The sequence below is a fragment of the Scardinius erythrophthalmus genome (genome assembly GCF_964197995.2).
Source record: "Scardinius erythrophthalmus genome assembly, chromosome: 11".
In the NCBI taxonomy this organism is placed as follows: Eukaryota; Metazoa; Chordata; class Actinopteri; order Cypriniformes; family Leuciscidae; genus Scardinius; species Scardinius erythrophthalmus.
In genome coordinates, this window is record NC_138231.1 from 37,856,502 (window position 1) to 37,873,162 (window position 16,661).

The following is a 16,661-nucleotide window of genomic DNA, read 5'->3' on the forward strand; positions in this document are numbered from 1 at the left end:
GTGAGGTACAAATGGATATTTAAGTTGCTAAAATTTAAAACTGTTGAAAGAAAAGACTTGATAAACTGTTGAATAGATATGATGCACTAAGCATTAACATCTATTCTCTTCCCCTTGTTTTCCGAACTTTTCAATGCGAACTGACTCAATGTTGCTTCAAGCGCATCATTCTGTGCACGGGATGTGCTCTGGCACTCTATTGAAGCCTTTCATATTAGGCCTATAATACTTTTGCCCAATAAAATATTAATATTATTAATGGTCTTTCTTGTTCTGTCCTATCTATCAAATGTTGTCGCCTCTTGAAAAAGCTGCGCTATACATTTAAAATACATTTCTTTTCATTTATATATAAATACATTTGTTTTTCATCAATGTATTTTATAACAATACAAAGAGCAATGTGGAACATTTTACCTTTTATTTGTTCCAAACTAAATGTTTTTTTTTCTTCTTTTTTCACTATAATAACATTTGCTGTTTAATTATCCACTAACCTCATTTATAATGGCATTTTAATGAAACGAGAGAGCACGTCTGCGGTGATAGAAGAGATGTCCACTGTTATAATGCGTTGCTATTGACGACGGTCATATAATTTAATGGGTATGCTTAAAAAAAGAGATGCATAGAGATGCTGATTTTAATTGTTGTTTGTTGATTTCCAAATATAAAACTTGTTAAAATGTTTTCATTGTGCGTATCAGTTCTTTTTGAACATTTTCATCTCATTTTAACAAAACCGTGGTGATATTGATAATCATGATAATTTTGGTCACTATAATCGTGATATGAAATTTTCATACCATTACATCCCTAATATCGATTAATTGGTGTAAATCAGGTTCAGTAGATGGCAAATTTTCTCAAGGAAAAAAAAATCTTTTAACTAAATGGTGTAAACAGGGAACCCTAGTTGGTACATCACTATAATATTAAAGGTTAAAATTAACTGATTTGTTGGCTACTTGTATTTAAATTGCACATAAGGGAGTTTTTATAATAACATTATAAAATACATTTTCTTAGTTTCTGTTTTTCTTTTTCTTTTTTTAAAATAAATATTTAAATGGTGCTGTCATAAAATCATGACGAATTTATTCAAAAATAAATATTGAAGAACAGGTTAAGTAAAAGTACAATTAATATGCAAAGTAGTGCAAATATTTAGCAAAATGCTCTAGATCATTTTACTAGCTGGCTAATGAGTTTTGAATGACTTACGTGACATTGTTTTCATGCTGTTTTATTGACGTCTTTCAACATATCTTCTGATTTTCATTCATGTTTATTTATTTTATAATTTGCTTGAACTGAGGCGTGATCTGTTATGCCATGAATTTAAAATCTGATCCTTTGTTTCATATCAGAATTGACAAAGCACAAAGCTTATTGCGATTTATTGGATGGGAGGGGAGGTACGATACAAATCTTTAATTCATCAGCTGAAAACAGCAGAGACTGAAATATTCTTGGGATTTAAGAATCAATATCGGTTCTTCAAAATGAGAATTGATTATAATCGAGAAATCAATTTTTTTTAACCCAGACCTATTTTTTAACACTTTGTCTCTCTTCTAGTGGCTCCCTCCACTGTATCCCCCATTATACCCTGGAGGAGAGAGATGGAGATCTTAGTACTGGGGACAGTAAGCTGTGCATCTGTGGTCTTTCTCCTCCTGACTGTCATTATTTGCTACAAGGCCATCAAGAGGTAAGACTCAATAGTTTTAGATATTTTATGACAAATGTGTTAATTTAGTTGATTTTACTTGTCATTGTTCTCAGAAACATGTAAAAAAATTAGTCAAATGTGATAATTGGGTCAATATAAAACATTGACTTTCATAGTGTGGACAATTACGTTTTTAAAGCCTACAGGTAAACAAAGAAGATTCCATTAACGTTTTATCTGTGTCAGCTTCATGCTTCCTTAATGTAACAAGATAACAAGGCTGAGAAGATGATATCTTCTTATCTGAAACATGAATTGTGAATGTTGTTTTAGTTGAACTGACCTGAAGCTGTCGTCTTCCTACATTAGGAAAAACAATGACAATGATTTATTCACCTCTGTCATGGTGAAGGAATTTCCCTTGCTGTGATTTTGATTTGCTCAATATTGCAATATGCGATATTATCAACATTTAAAAATATATAAAAATGTTTACTATATCAATAAGTGTTACAATGTGATCAGCATGCAGGAGGACGAATGAGATTCAAAAACAAAACAGGCTTTATTAATAATCCAAACACTCTGAATGAACCCGCAGGAGAATAACGCAAACCACACAATGCATAAACGAGAACTGACCAAGAACATCTGAAACACAGGACTATGTAAACAGGGGTTGTACAAAAGAAAGTAAACTAGACCTATAACTATAGAAACAAACGAGGATATAATCAGTAACCAATGACACTGAAACTAAACAGAGCGGCGAAACAGGAACTAATGGAAACCGAACAGAATGTCTAAATTAGGGTCCACATAACAGAACATAAACCTGACAATAAGCTTGTTGGGCTATATGTATAACAGTTCCAATCATCAACTCTGATTTCACCAGAATCAGCACTGCTTGTCTCTATGCTTTCTAGGCTGTCAGTCAGTGCAGGTTACATACTAGGTGAGTGAGTCCATTAAACCATTCATTCAACTAATACGTTCAAAAATGCTAATTCATTAATGAAACTATGTGTTGAAATTATTTTAAGGCTCAACCGACCAGCAATGCATCGCCAGATTAACGCTGAAGCTGATGCTTCAATTATTGACCAGCACTGACGCAATTCATGGGAATTGCCCAAAACTTTGACATGATGCTATGACAAAGATTTTGCTTTTTTTCACAAATATATGACTTGACCTGAAGAAGGACAGACGCAGGTAATCGCACTTGCTCAGTTGAGCTTTCTCTCTCATTCGCTGTCCGTTTAGGTTTGGTTAATGCAAATCTACGGAGCCTCTGTACAAATCACAATTATACACGTAGTGTTAAGTAAAAATGAGCCAGTTGGCAGAAAAAATACCTTCTTCACTATTGTAATCATTATTTGCTTATTTAACATTAGATACACATGCATGAAGGGTAAATCAAGAAGGGCATAGCCTTATGAAAAAAGAAAACACATGAACATTGCAGTTGCTGCAGTTGCTTGCACTCCTCTGTGGTTGGTTTCTCAGTATGGCGGTATTGCGATATTGCGGTTATCGCGACAACCCTAATGTGTTTTGCACTGATGGCGCGGTAGAAAGCATTGCGTGGTGTGTCAGACTTAAGCTGCTCTTTTGGTCTGGTACCAGTGACATGCTGTCAAGGGAAACCTGAGAGGCCTGTCAAATCAGCTGCAGACAGGGAAATGGCCTCAGACAGCCCAAATCACTCACACAGCAAAAAAGGAAAGAGGCTCCCAGACTCTCTTTGAAACACCCAGGGCAATACTACAATAAAACATAGATTTCACAGATTTATTGTTATTTTGCATTATGTATCATATCTCTTTTTCTTTTAGGCAATCATAAAAGCTGTCAGGTTGGTGTCTCAGCATTTTTTATGGGAAAAAATGGACTTTTAATATATACCACTATATCACTTTCTGCAGTAGCTTCAACACTTTTTTGTCTATTTTTTTATGAGCTGTAGTGTTAACTCAAAACAATTTTGGCTACATCAAATTGTGAAAACCTGTCAATGTAATAAAATCTCATAAGATGTCAAGCCTGGCCATAATGAGAAGTTAGACACAAGAGAGCCACTGAGCTATATCATGGAGTTTTATTTGCAGTAGTACAGCATGTCATTGGAACTTTTGACCATTTATTATTAGGATGTATCGCTACAGGTGTTACAGCAATTAGAGCTGCACGATTCTGGCTAAAATGAGAATCCCAATTTTTTTGCTTGGAATAAAGATCACGATTCTCTCACGATTCTGAAAAGCTTTATTATTTTAAAGATCTACAAATCTTGAACATTACCATCACCAAACAAGATAGAAACAAAATAAGACATAATACTCTTGCATCAGTCAAATTTAAATAAATGCAGTAAACAAAAAGAATGTAATATTTAAATAAATAAAAAATGACAATTAAACATTGACAACATTCAAAGGTATTATGCCAGGCTAGACCTATTAAAGATTCTTAGCAAGAAACACTATCAACATTTTTGGGTATGGTGTTGCGTTGAATAGCGTTGCTTTTATAGACGTTTGTTTCGTCTGGCAGCTGGTACTTTGTGATTGAGCAGTTTTGTTTTTAACCATCTCATATTGTAGTTTAAGATAAGTTTTTAGTTAAGATAAATTTATAATAACTTTGCTTTTCATTTATTACTTAAAGCTCACTTGAAGTTTTTCGATAGCTACTACATTAAAAACTACTAGCCTAAGTGATAAAGTTCACACATTATTTAAAACAAGTGAACAGTCAGTAATAAAATAAGAACAAATACACAAATTACAAGCAGAGATGAATACTAAATAACAAAGTTTACAAAGTCTATATTAAGTGTGTCACTTTAAGGCCGACTGCACGAACTGAAAAAAACTGACAAATATCCGTTTCTTTCTCAGCTGTTCACATATGACATAAACAAGAGAATACTTGTCGAGACGGTCATTTAGACTGGTATTTTGACAATTTTGTGTTTATGTATTCAAGGGCAAGGAAACGCGAAAGAGGAATCAATTCTGCATTCGAGCGCTTTCTGACACGTGCCTTGTGTAATGATGGTTAAATTTAGCAGTTAATCCGCGAATCACATGTGTGCCGAACCGAATCTAGTGCGATCCGTTCCACCCCTAGCCCGTTATCTCGTTTAATATCATTGGCAGAATCGTAGAAATGCAGGATTAGGATCGAGATAGCGATCTTTTAACGATTATTCGTGCAGCTCTAACAGCAAACAAACATTCCTCCTCCTTATATTTGTTTTAACCGTTCTAGTTTGTGGGTGCTGATTGTAAAATATACTAAGGATTAACAGCAATTTGCAAAAGTGAGTTGGCTCAGGTTTATAATAAATCGTTAGATGTTTCATCCTTGCTGACTGTTGGAGTTGATATCATCAGCATTGCTCAATGCTGCAAAAACACGTTGTAAATACAATAGAAACCTTTGACGTTCTCAAGAGCACAAACCCCAAATCTCTTTTGCCAATATGCTATTATTATGGAGAAAACTGATCTTAGACCAGTAGTTATGGAGAGATTTTGCCTCTAAATACAATCAGAAGCAGCAACAGTCAGCGGTCTGAGTGAGAAAATTCCATGCTAGCCTCAAGTCCGTGGCCAGGGGAAGGATAAAACCTTGCCCAGCCTTACACACGCTCCACCTATGGGCACACTGCTGACACAGATAACTGACCTAACACAAAATAGATTTCTTTATGTACATAATTACTGTATGCAGGAAATATTAAGCATGAACGTATATCTGGGATTATTAGCATAAATTGATTTGAATATACAATAAATATTACAATACATAAAAGGCTGATTGTTATATTTCACAAATTGCATTCAAATCCAAGGTTTACCATGCATCATCTTGATCGGAGTGACAGTGTAAATGCTTGGAAATAAAGCTTCATATCTTTAAATCCATATTCAGTTTTGTTTCTCTGAATAAGTTGTGAAGTGTGTATATTATTTCCTATTTTGTTGTTGTCCAACATCCACTTCAGACTCTTGGAGATTTTGGAATCTGTTAAAGAGCCACAGGTCAGCTCAAATCCTATGGCTTTTTATTAGCATGGCAGTTTGAATTAAGTGTATATGTGACCCTGGACCACAAAACCAGTCACAAGTAGCATGGGTATATTTGTGGCAATAGCCAACAATACATTATATGGGTCAAAATTATCGATTTTTCTTTTATGACAAAAATCATTAGGATATTAAAGCTGCCGTCGGCGACATTTTTTTGATCATATTCAGTGAAATCGACACTATAATCCGACAGAACAACATAAATAAGGTGGGGGGGGGGGCATGAGAGTTGTAAACATTCAAAATTTTGGCTAAGTCGACCCAATCTGCCAGACTTGCCGACTGCAGCTTAAAGTAAAGATCATGTTCCATGAAGATATTTTGTAAATTTCCAACGGTAAATATACACTCTAAAAAATAATTCTGTGGCTTAGTAAATATCACAGTAATATTTAACTTTATTAACTTAAAATCTCTTGATTATCATTTACTTGATTGAGTTAAACATACCAAAATAATTGACTAAAAATCCAACAGTTAATTTTATCTAAAATTTACCGTTATATTTAAAAAATGTTCACTAAAAGAGTTTAGTATTTGAATAACCAATTATTTATTTACTATACACTTAATATATTTGTGAAATTTCTATAAAAATATTTGAGAATGGAAAATTAAACTGATCTGTTTCAAGAACCACAAATATTATGTAATTCAAATCAATATTATTAATATATTTAACACACTCTTAAGAAATTGAGTAACTTTACTCAATTAAAACAATGCACCTCTCCCCTACCCTCTGACGTGACGACAACTCATTGGTTGAGTGAGCGCGGGGCCATGGGCTGTTTGAACTCTCTCCAGTCTCCAGAACAGTTCTCTCTTCTCTTCTCAGCGTTGCAGAACTGATGCATTTCCTCTGTGAAATTCAGGTGTGTGTATGTTTTATTATATTAAATTATTACTGATTTTATTTAATGCAAAACAACATACTTCGATGCAATGTGAGTCACCTAAAGTGTCTGTCTTTTCGCTGATTGAAATGCCTGATGGCTTGCATAAAACACAACTTTATTCCTAAAGATAATGAATATAACTAATTTGAATGATAAAATGTTCTCAGAACTGTGCACTGTTTCTTTATTGGCAGAATATGGAGTCGCAGCATCGTTCGGATATGAGTGAAACGCAGGACAGCGGTCTGAAGTTCGAAGTTCACCTGTAGAGCGCAAGTCCATCTCCGGCACGAGAACCAGCGCTGATCCGGTGGAAATTGGATAACAGAGCGGTTGATTACACATGAATTAGGCTACCTGAATGTTTAAATGCTTCATTTTTACTTCTAAAATGTTTGCTGCATGAGTTTAAATGTAGGCAATATTGTATATATGTTAAAACAGTGTAAAACATGCTGTATTGATGTAACGTTACTCATCGACAATAAAGGCCAGTGTCATGTATACCGGTGGTTGTAAGGAATAGTAATTTACAAAGGTTTAGAGAAAATAAAAAAGTTAATATTACTCATAAATAAAAACAGTTAATGTTACTCATAAATATATATATTTTTCTGTTTTTCCCCAATTATTTCTTCTCAGTTTTATTTGTTAATGTACCAGATGCTGTTACTCAGATTTACTTAATTTTTTTGCTTACATTTACTCAGTTCATACAGTGTATTGTAATTGATTTCACTGCTTTAAAATTTAATCAATATTTTTAATTGTAAAAATGTTTCACCAAACAAATTTAGTAAATCATTGTAAAACTTTAAAGTGTATAAAACATTTATTTTTGTGAGTGAATGCAGCATAATCGCAAACATAAATGGACAACTTTAAAGGCGATTTTGTCAATGTCTCGATTTTTTAGATAAATAGTTGTATCTCCGCCAAATATTGTCCTATCCTAACAAATCATACATCAATTGAAAGCTTATTTATTCAACTCTCAGGAGATATATAAATCTCAATTTCAAATAATTGACCCATGTGACTGGTTTTGTGGTCCAGGGTCACATATATTGATAATTTATTGACTTTTTATAATTTAACTAACGTTTAAGTCGTTATCTTTACTTTAACATTTGTTAACAAATGAGGTATCTCATCCGTCAGCTGATCTGATATCCGCTGCTATAATGAAGATTCAACTTTTAATAAGTAGGGGAAATTCCTGATTTGTAAGAATGTACAGGGAGACGTCAGATATAAAAACGCTGACTTGCTAGGTAATGTTTTCATTCAATTCAGATGGTTTCCTATTAATTACTAGGATAGAATGTGAGGAAATACTCTGGAATACCAATATGGTGCAGTGGCTTCACTTTTTATGATGTCATGAGCAATCCAGCCATTTATAAGTTTAGAGATTTTGACCCTTAACCACAACACTCTTTATTTGGTGGGTCAACACAGGAGGCAACCAACAGATATCATATATAAAACATCACAACTCATGTGAGTCTCATGCACGTGATAAACAGGTTATTCTCATGACCAAAAGGGAGAGAAATTACTGCATTAATTATTGACCATTTGGCATTCAAGGCCAGACCTGATTAGCCTGACTACGTCAGACTTCGTACTTCCGCTCAATTTCATTTCGCTTCTGTACTCAGTCTGAGACCACGTCATAGCTTTCCGTTTTCCTCCGGCCTGAAAACAGTCGGCCAATCAACGAACAGAGGGCTGGCTGAGAGCCATGACGTAGACGCTGATTGTACCGTGGATGCGTAGATTTACTTCACATAATCTGCAAAAGTCGTTCACAGCCATGTTCACTCCGGTATTTCGCTCGATGGTTTTGTTTTCGCATCATACATGTGTTTACAGTGGAAGTTAGATGCGGCTGAGCATGCGCATAACACACGCCATAACCAAACGTTATGTGATTGGCTTACGGGTAACCAATGATTTTAAGCTTCAGACTAGCGCCCCCAGGCGGTAAAGAAAACGTTTTTCTATTACGGAACTCCAGACTCTCTCTACGAAGCAAAGCGAAGTAGCAGAGTCTGGTATTACCAGGCTAAGAACTGATTGCTTCACCCCAAAAAACAACAACAACCAGAATCCATGTGGTAACTATCGCTGGACTATATTTGGCCTGGTTCATGTCATCCTGAAGCTACTCTCATTAAATTGATACTATTCAGATTTTCAAGTGAAACTAAGTGGAGGTGGAATCCAAGCTGTTAATGTTAAAACATTCCAGTCTTCTGGAAATTAATCTTTTATTTATGAAAGCTGTGGAACATCCCCTCCTGGCTATTAAATGGGGACTTGTTATGAGCTCTCTGTTTTGGAATCATTTCACTTGGTAAATTCGTTTGTTATACATTGCCTCTTTTTTGCCTGAGAACTTGGTATAAGGAAGCCAACTCCCAAAGGAAAACCCAGCTGGCAGCTATTTCTCCGCTAATGAGCTTGCCCAGTCTGCCAAAATGAGGAGAGAGAGACATGTTTAATGCCTTCCTTTATATGCATGCGAACACATCATTTAGCTATGCCCAATGACCGATGCACCGCGACTGGTGCTTCTTCAAACACTCGGTAAAATGTCCCAGTGAAGGCTCGGATTATTACCCCAATCATTGCTTTATGGCTTCTGCATGCTGAAGACCGGTGCGGCTCACTTATTGTAATGAGTTTAATGGAATTAGAGGCACTGGAGGGGAAAGCTAAAGCAGTTTTGTTGAACAGTTGCTCAGTGCATATAGTGAAGAATAGATCTTAGAGGAGAGAAATGGGGTGCTGCTTGAATTTTTGACCGCTTTAAATGAATGATAAAGCATCCCGGTCATTGGACGTTAGTGCAATTATGATAACGAAGACTCTAAACAAATGGACTTTCAGAACCCTCAGTCTGGATAGGATGTGTAAACACAACTTCAAGCTGTCTTTTTTCTTCTCTTAGCTCTGCTGAACATGCAGCACTGTTAAATGCTGTCATGCATAGTTACAGTCAATACATCCTAAAATAACTTTTTGGGTGAACTTAAGTCACATTTGAAATGCTAATTAGACTCAGGCTTGGATTTAAAGTGCTCTAAGAGACACTAGGGCTAAGAAGGCTAAAATTGCCTTTGTAATATTAACGCTCATAACAATAGTGCTGTGATAATGTGTAAAATGTATTTGCAAAATGATGTACTATCAGCCTTTGTTTTTATCTCCAGGGTAAAAATGTGCACATACACCATGGATGACTTTTCTTATTAATATTTAATATTTGAGTGTATTAGTTTAGAATGATAAACGTTTCTAGGCATTTCTAAATGTTGTACTATTGGGCAACTTCTGTTATGCAGTACCTTTTGAACTCTCTAACTTATGAAAAAAAAACTTGTGTTGTAATTTCTATAAAAGAGTGTACAAGACTTTCATAAAAATGCTTTGGTTAAGCTCAGGCACTTACATTTTACAAGAAATTACAAGAAACTTAACCAGATTCCTAACAGGATGGATATAAAGACCTAAAATAATCGCTCTGTGAGGGATTGACAGTTATTTTACATGAGGGTACCAGCTTGATGTTAATTTTGATGTATTTTTTTAACCATCTTGTGAAATTTTGATTTCTGTAATTTTATTAAAAAGTATGGAACCTTTTTAAAGATAGAGATTCCAACTAATACCACAAAACATTACAGATATTATGATCACCAATTAACAATACTGGTGAAAACATGCTTAAATGTTTAAAACATAAACAAAATATTACCACGGTTCTAATTTTTTTTAATACATTTGCCTGATTGTCATGTTAGAAGAGAAAAATGGTAACATCAGTTCAATCCAATGTTTTGTGTTTTTTTATTATTAACTTCTACATTTGCTTAACCCATGTGAGACCCACCCACCACCCCCCTTTAAGCCACAATCATGACATACCTTAACTCAAACTCAAATCTTCTCTGCTCTCTTTGGAGTATGTGCACAGTTGTTGTATGTTTTGGAGGAATTACTATATTACTGTTGCATAAGCATGTCTATCATAAAACAGAGAACGTGTACTGAAGCTAAACCCCTAGACATTTCAAAATATGTCAAATTTGTCAACATTCGTAGGTAGCATTTGTGGACAGTTGTCTAGATAGTGATTGTAAACAAAAGGTAAAGAAAATTACGTTGGGTTTATGAATGAGGATCAGTCGTGCCAACATATGAATTGTGATATTGTGATAAATTACTGATTAATATGATTAATGACATCTTGAAATAAATGGTTACATATTATGTCCACTTTATTAAGATATGATGAGGACATTACCATGTACTGCATAACAGATCATTTACAGTACATTATTCATTGAACCTACGGTCATGTGGCAACAATCTCAGCCCACTCTGTTTATTTTCAGAGGAAATGAATACATTCTGATGCATATTCCAAAGAGCAAGGTTATAAAATATTTACCTCTACCTGTAATGTTTTGTGTAGCTCTTCGCCATGTGTATACTACACGTCATGTATTATTGAGGGCCCAGTTCCACATTTGGAGGTGAGGATGTGGCTGCTTTTGGTACTGCAGCGATATTTTTGGGCATATTTTCAACAAGAAAGGACAAATTTGCACCACCGAGCATCCAACCATGTGTTCACTAATCAGGAAACCTTTGAGTGTATAATAATTTTCTTTGTATTCAAAGAAATGTTTTGATTTTTTTTGCCTACCTTGCATCCAAACCTAAAAAAAAGGAAGTTGCACAGATTTCTTCTCATTTTTATTTCACATTATAGAAATATTTACAACATCATTTGTTGACATTTTACATTTAATTTTCATCTCATCACAGCATGTCTCTAACCAAACTTTAAATTCTTCCAAATCAAATAGGAAAGGCTGAATCAATAATTACTTAATCTCTGTCACTGCAGTATAAATAATCTACAGCATCTACTGTACACAGGAAGAGAATGGCTTTATAAGATATCACTTGTTTTTCTAACTTCCACCCAGATCAGCATTTATTTCAGTCCGAGAGACATTTTCGGCCCACGTTTTCCCACAGGATTTATTTGTCGACCTCAGAGGAGAGGTCACGTAAGATCCAGGCAACCGAACAGTGTACTGAAATGTCTGGGGAATGGCCACGAGGACTTCTCAGGTGCTGCTGTTCATCAGTGAGAAAAGGTGGTAAAGAGAGCAGAAACAGAGCGAGAGAGGGTGTGCGAGTGAGTACGCTCAGTGCTGATTCAGGGGAAAGATAAAAGAGTTTCAGCTTCCCGTCCTGGCACGTTACATAAGTGGTCCACAGAGAAACTGGGCGACTGTCAGGGCATCTGCACATGGTGCAGTAGAGCAACACGACTCGAGGGACATCCACACGACTGCTGGAGTTGCCATGAGCCGTTAGCAGGTTGGAGGGGGGACAGAAACAAGCTCTCAGTGGAAAATTACTGTTGAGCTGAAAAGGCATCAACAGTAATTGTATGCAGTAGACTTCCAGACAGAGTGTATGTGAATTAAGAAGACTTGCATGATGTGATCAATCCAAAGAGTCTTTTTTACCTGTCATATGCCTTTTTGCCTGGAGATTCTTAACTGTTCATTATCGAGTCTACATTTTCCATTTACATCGAATTGTTCATCAATTGTCTAGCGGTCAAGCACCAAACAGACGAAGACCAGTCCTTAAGTGACCTCGATATGCACCCAAGGATTATGTGACTGTTTTATTTCTCCCCAAGTGTTTATCTCTGAAAGACAGAGGGAAGCAAGATCTTGTTTTCTTCCCATCTCCCTCTTCCCCACTCCACCCCTCAAAAATCAGATGAGGCAGAGTTTTTCCCATGTGTAAATCATGCAAAGCGAGAGGATGTCTTTATAGGAAAGCCCTGCAGCCTGGGGCATCTTGTGACAGATGGCCCCTGCAGAGCTACGGGATTGTCTCATCAGTCCTGCCCAAGAGACAGAGACTGTGTTTATCACAACAGATGAGCGCAAGCTACCTCTAAACATTTAATCAATCTTGGAAAGACTTGGTGGAATTCATTTGAAGGTATAGCTGTATTTGTTGCTCAAGGTTTGAAATACTACAGGGCTCCAGACTAATTTAATGATAAGGCATTTTTAATCATAAAGGTAATTTAATCATAAAATGACTATTATTTTGCACTAATAAGTGCAGTAACTAATAATATTACATGTTTATTTTTTGGAAATGCACATTTGAAAGTAAAGCACTGAGCATGAGTTGAGATGTTTATAATAGAGAATTCTCTGCCGCAATTTGAATACTTTTCACTAGATCTTGCAGCAATGTTATTAATAATTCACCTAATTCGAACACTTTTCACTGGATCTCCCAGCCAGCGCTGTGTAGTAACTGTGTCATGTGATCGAGATCCACTGGCGAGTAAACCTGTTCTGAGCTCGCGTTACGCTGTCTAATATTGGTCCGAGCTGATAAACTGTCCATGCTGCGCAGCTCAAATGAGAAGTGTGGTTTCATTCCGCTTTCGTTTTGTTTGGCGTTTGATGTTTTCATATGCAACAGAAATAGCAGCTCTGGGCAATGTGGTGGTCGCAACAGCGTAACATTTTTAAAAAATTCAGTCGCACTGGCAAGAAAAAAGGTGGTTGCAGTCTGGAGCCCTTTACTAGATCTTTGAAGAAGCTGAAGAGGATGAAACTAGGTCTATGTTCAGTCCATCAACATAGCAAATAGCCTAATTATTATTTAAAGGGATTGTTCTCACAAAAATGTATATTCTGTCATTTACTCACCCTCTTGTTGTTCCAGAGTGCATGGCTTTTTCTTCTTCTGCAGAACATAAAAGAAGATATTTTAAAAAATGTTTCAACTTTTTACCATGGGCCCTCTGGACTAGAAATGACAATTTTGGTGTTTTTGAACTATCCCTTTCAAATTTTTATACTATACATTGCCATTCAAAGGTTTTTTTATGTTTTGGAAAAGTCTATTTTGCTCACCAAGGCTACATTTATTTAATCAAAAACACAGTAATATCGTTAATTTAAAATATCTGTTTCCATATTGTAGTATGTTGAAAATTCAGCTTTACTGTCAAATTCACACGATCCCTCAAATAATTTTAATATGCTGATTTTGTGCTCGAGAAACATTTCTTATCAATGTTGAAACCAGTTGTGCCTCTTAAATGTTTTTTTTTGCAGGGTTATTTGATGCATGTTGATAAGTTTGAAAGAACAGCATTTATTTGAAACAGAAATTATAAAAGTCTTTACCGTCACTTCTGATCCATGTAATGCCCCCCTTTGCTGAATAAAATAATTTATTTCTGACCCCAAACTTTTGAACAGTAGTGCACATCCAGGGGTCCATCGGTGGATGTGGTTGCATCATTGCTTTTTTGCGTAAATCAAGTTGTCAAAATTGTCAACTCCTAATGAAAATGAACACCCCTTAGATCATAATTAATAGGTTTACAGTCATTCTGTCTCTTTGATTTAAATTTCACAGAGACAGTTCACTATGTATGTACAATATAGCTCAGGCATGGCCTTGTCATATCGATAGAACACACAATTTATCACATTCAAGGGATGGGTGTTGAAGCCGTAGCTCAGCTCCACACTCAAATGACATTTAATATGAGTCAGATGAAAAAAATGCTCTTTATCTTATTCTGTCTGCAAAAGCAGCCTGCCTTCAACAAGTTGCTATCTCATATGTGTATTTCTCTGGAAGAAACAGGTCAATTTTAATGAGCTCAAGCTCTGTTTATGAAATTAGACTTGTCCTCTAGACAGACCCCAGAGATCTGCAGACACTAGAGATGGGCTTTGTAAAGGTCAGGTTGTTTTCTTTCTCATGATCATTTTCATTTTTTCCTGACCTAATCGTTGATTTGATGTGGAATCTCTCGTATTGGTATTTCGAATTTTTGTTCATTATTGTTCAAGTTTTTGGCGAGTTTACTGTTGAACTTACTAGCCGCACACTTTTTATGGGTTTTGGCATTGTTGAGTGTAATGCATTACCAAGTCATTATTTACTGTCATTTAATTACTTTTCCTTTGAAAAAGTAAAGTAAGGGATTACTCTTAAATTTACTGTAATTTAATTACAGTATACTTCTGATGAAATTGCATTAAATACTTTATACTGAACAATTCTATATAAAACAATAGTGAATTTAACATCAATATTTAACATCTAACATTAAAATGTACTGTATGTTTTTAATTTAACCTTCTCTCTTTAAATATTTTGGTCAGTTCAAGAATAATTTATGCCATTTTATATTATTTATTTGAAAGAATTAACAGAGCAGTTTCATGTCTATCATTGTATTGTTAAACTGGTCAAGGTTGATATGGGATAGTATATAGAAAGTAATAATTAATGTAATATTTTTTAGAGAGATTTATTAGTACAGTAATCGAATTACACAGTTGAAGATGTAATTAGTAGCTAGTAATTTATTAGTTTTAGTAACTTAGTAACTTGGCCGACACTGGGTTTTGGAAGAGTTTTTATCTAATTCACATTTATTTTCTCCACAAAGTTCTAAGCCTTGAAACCCAGCCATCTCTGGTGGAAAATAAAAATTAAATTACATTTGTTTAACAACACTTTAATAAATGGGAGGATCTTTGAATACCATATGTACCGTATGTTAATAATTGTGACTTCAGATGCAATCATGCATGTCTTCCCATAGAACATTAAAAAATAATGTTTTATGTAAATACTTAGTATTTTGTCATTTACATTTCGTTCAATTTTTTTTTTTTTTTTAAGAAAGAAATTAATAAAATTTTGATTAAATTGATCAAAAGTAACAGTAAAGACAATATGTGACCCTGGACCACAAAACCAGTCACATGGGTCACAATTTTGAAATTGAGATTTATGCATCATATGAAAGCTGAATAAATAAGCTTTCCATTGATGTATGGTTTGTTAGGATAGGACAATATTTGGCATGCAAATACAACTATTTGAAAATCTGGAATCTGAGGGTGCCAAAAAATCAAAACATTCAGAAAATTGCCTTTAAAGTTGTCCATTTATGTTCGCGATTGTGCTGCATTCACTCACAAAAATAAATGTTTTATATATTTTTTTCGGGTGGAAATTTACTAAATATCTTCATGGAACATGATCTTTACTTAATTACAAATTTACAAAAAATTTGACCCATACAATGTATTGTTGGCTATTGCCACAAATATACCCATGCTACTTGTGACTGGTTCTGTGGTCCAGGGTTACATATTACAGAAGATTTCTGTTTCAAATAAATGCTGTTCTTTTGAACTTGCTAATTATACAGTTTCCACATATTAAGCAATACACAGTAGTGTATATCGTAGTATTTATTGCATTGTTGTGCTGTGTTATTTCCTAGTTAGAAGTTTGATAGAAATTTCAATAGTTTGTGAATTTAGTGAGATTCACATTGTCACTGCATTGTCAACTTTAGTGTCGTTTCCATGGTAAAAGGCTTTTTTGTGGATTTCACTTAAACTAATTCGGATTTTCTAAAAAAAGGAATCGGACTAATGGCTTCTATATAGGCACACGCTAGCACTTAACCTCTGAGTTATATTAGGGGTGTCTTGAAATATTTATTAGCTATTGTTGAAAATCATTTTCACAATGGAGATTCTGACTGGCATCTTCACTTCTAGAAGCCAGCCGTTGAGCCCTATTGTACGGACGTGTCTTTCTAGAGGTGACGTGGTTGCTTGGCATCAGTGTACTCCATTAGCTTATTGAACATTGTTGATTGCTGCATTCATGTCTGCTTTTCGTACATCTGTTCCATCAATGCATCCTGACTTTGTGAATGCTGAAGCATATGCCCGAAAAATATGTATCCCTAGCATCCATCTCTCGACATAACCAGCTTTTATCTCAGGCCCTCTCTACCAATAAGTCAATATGTAACATGATTTAACAAAATCTCAACAGATTGGATCTGCATGCTCTGCTGTTTGG

At 35.1% G+C, this 16,661-nt stretch overlaps 1 protein-coding gene across 2 annotated transcripts in view; it reads left to right on the plus strand.

Annotated features, from left to right (window-relative positions):
• Positions 1 to 16,661, plus strand: part of prima1 (proline rich membrane anchor 1) — a 43,285-nt gene that overhangs the window by 21,389 nt on the left and 5,235 nt on the right. For both annotated transcript variants that reach the window (XM_081378566.1, XM_081378567.1), the window contains exon 3: positions 1,582 to 1,714. In XM_081378566.1, the coding sequence (XP_081234692.1) occupies positions 1,582 to 1,714 (133 nt within the window). The remainder of the gene's footprint in view (positions 1 to 1,581; positions 1,715 to 16,661) is intronic.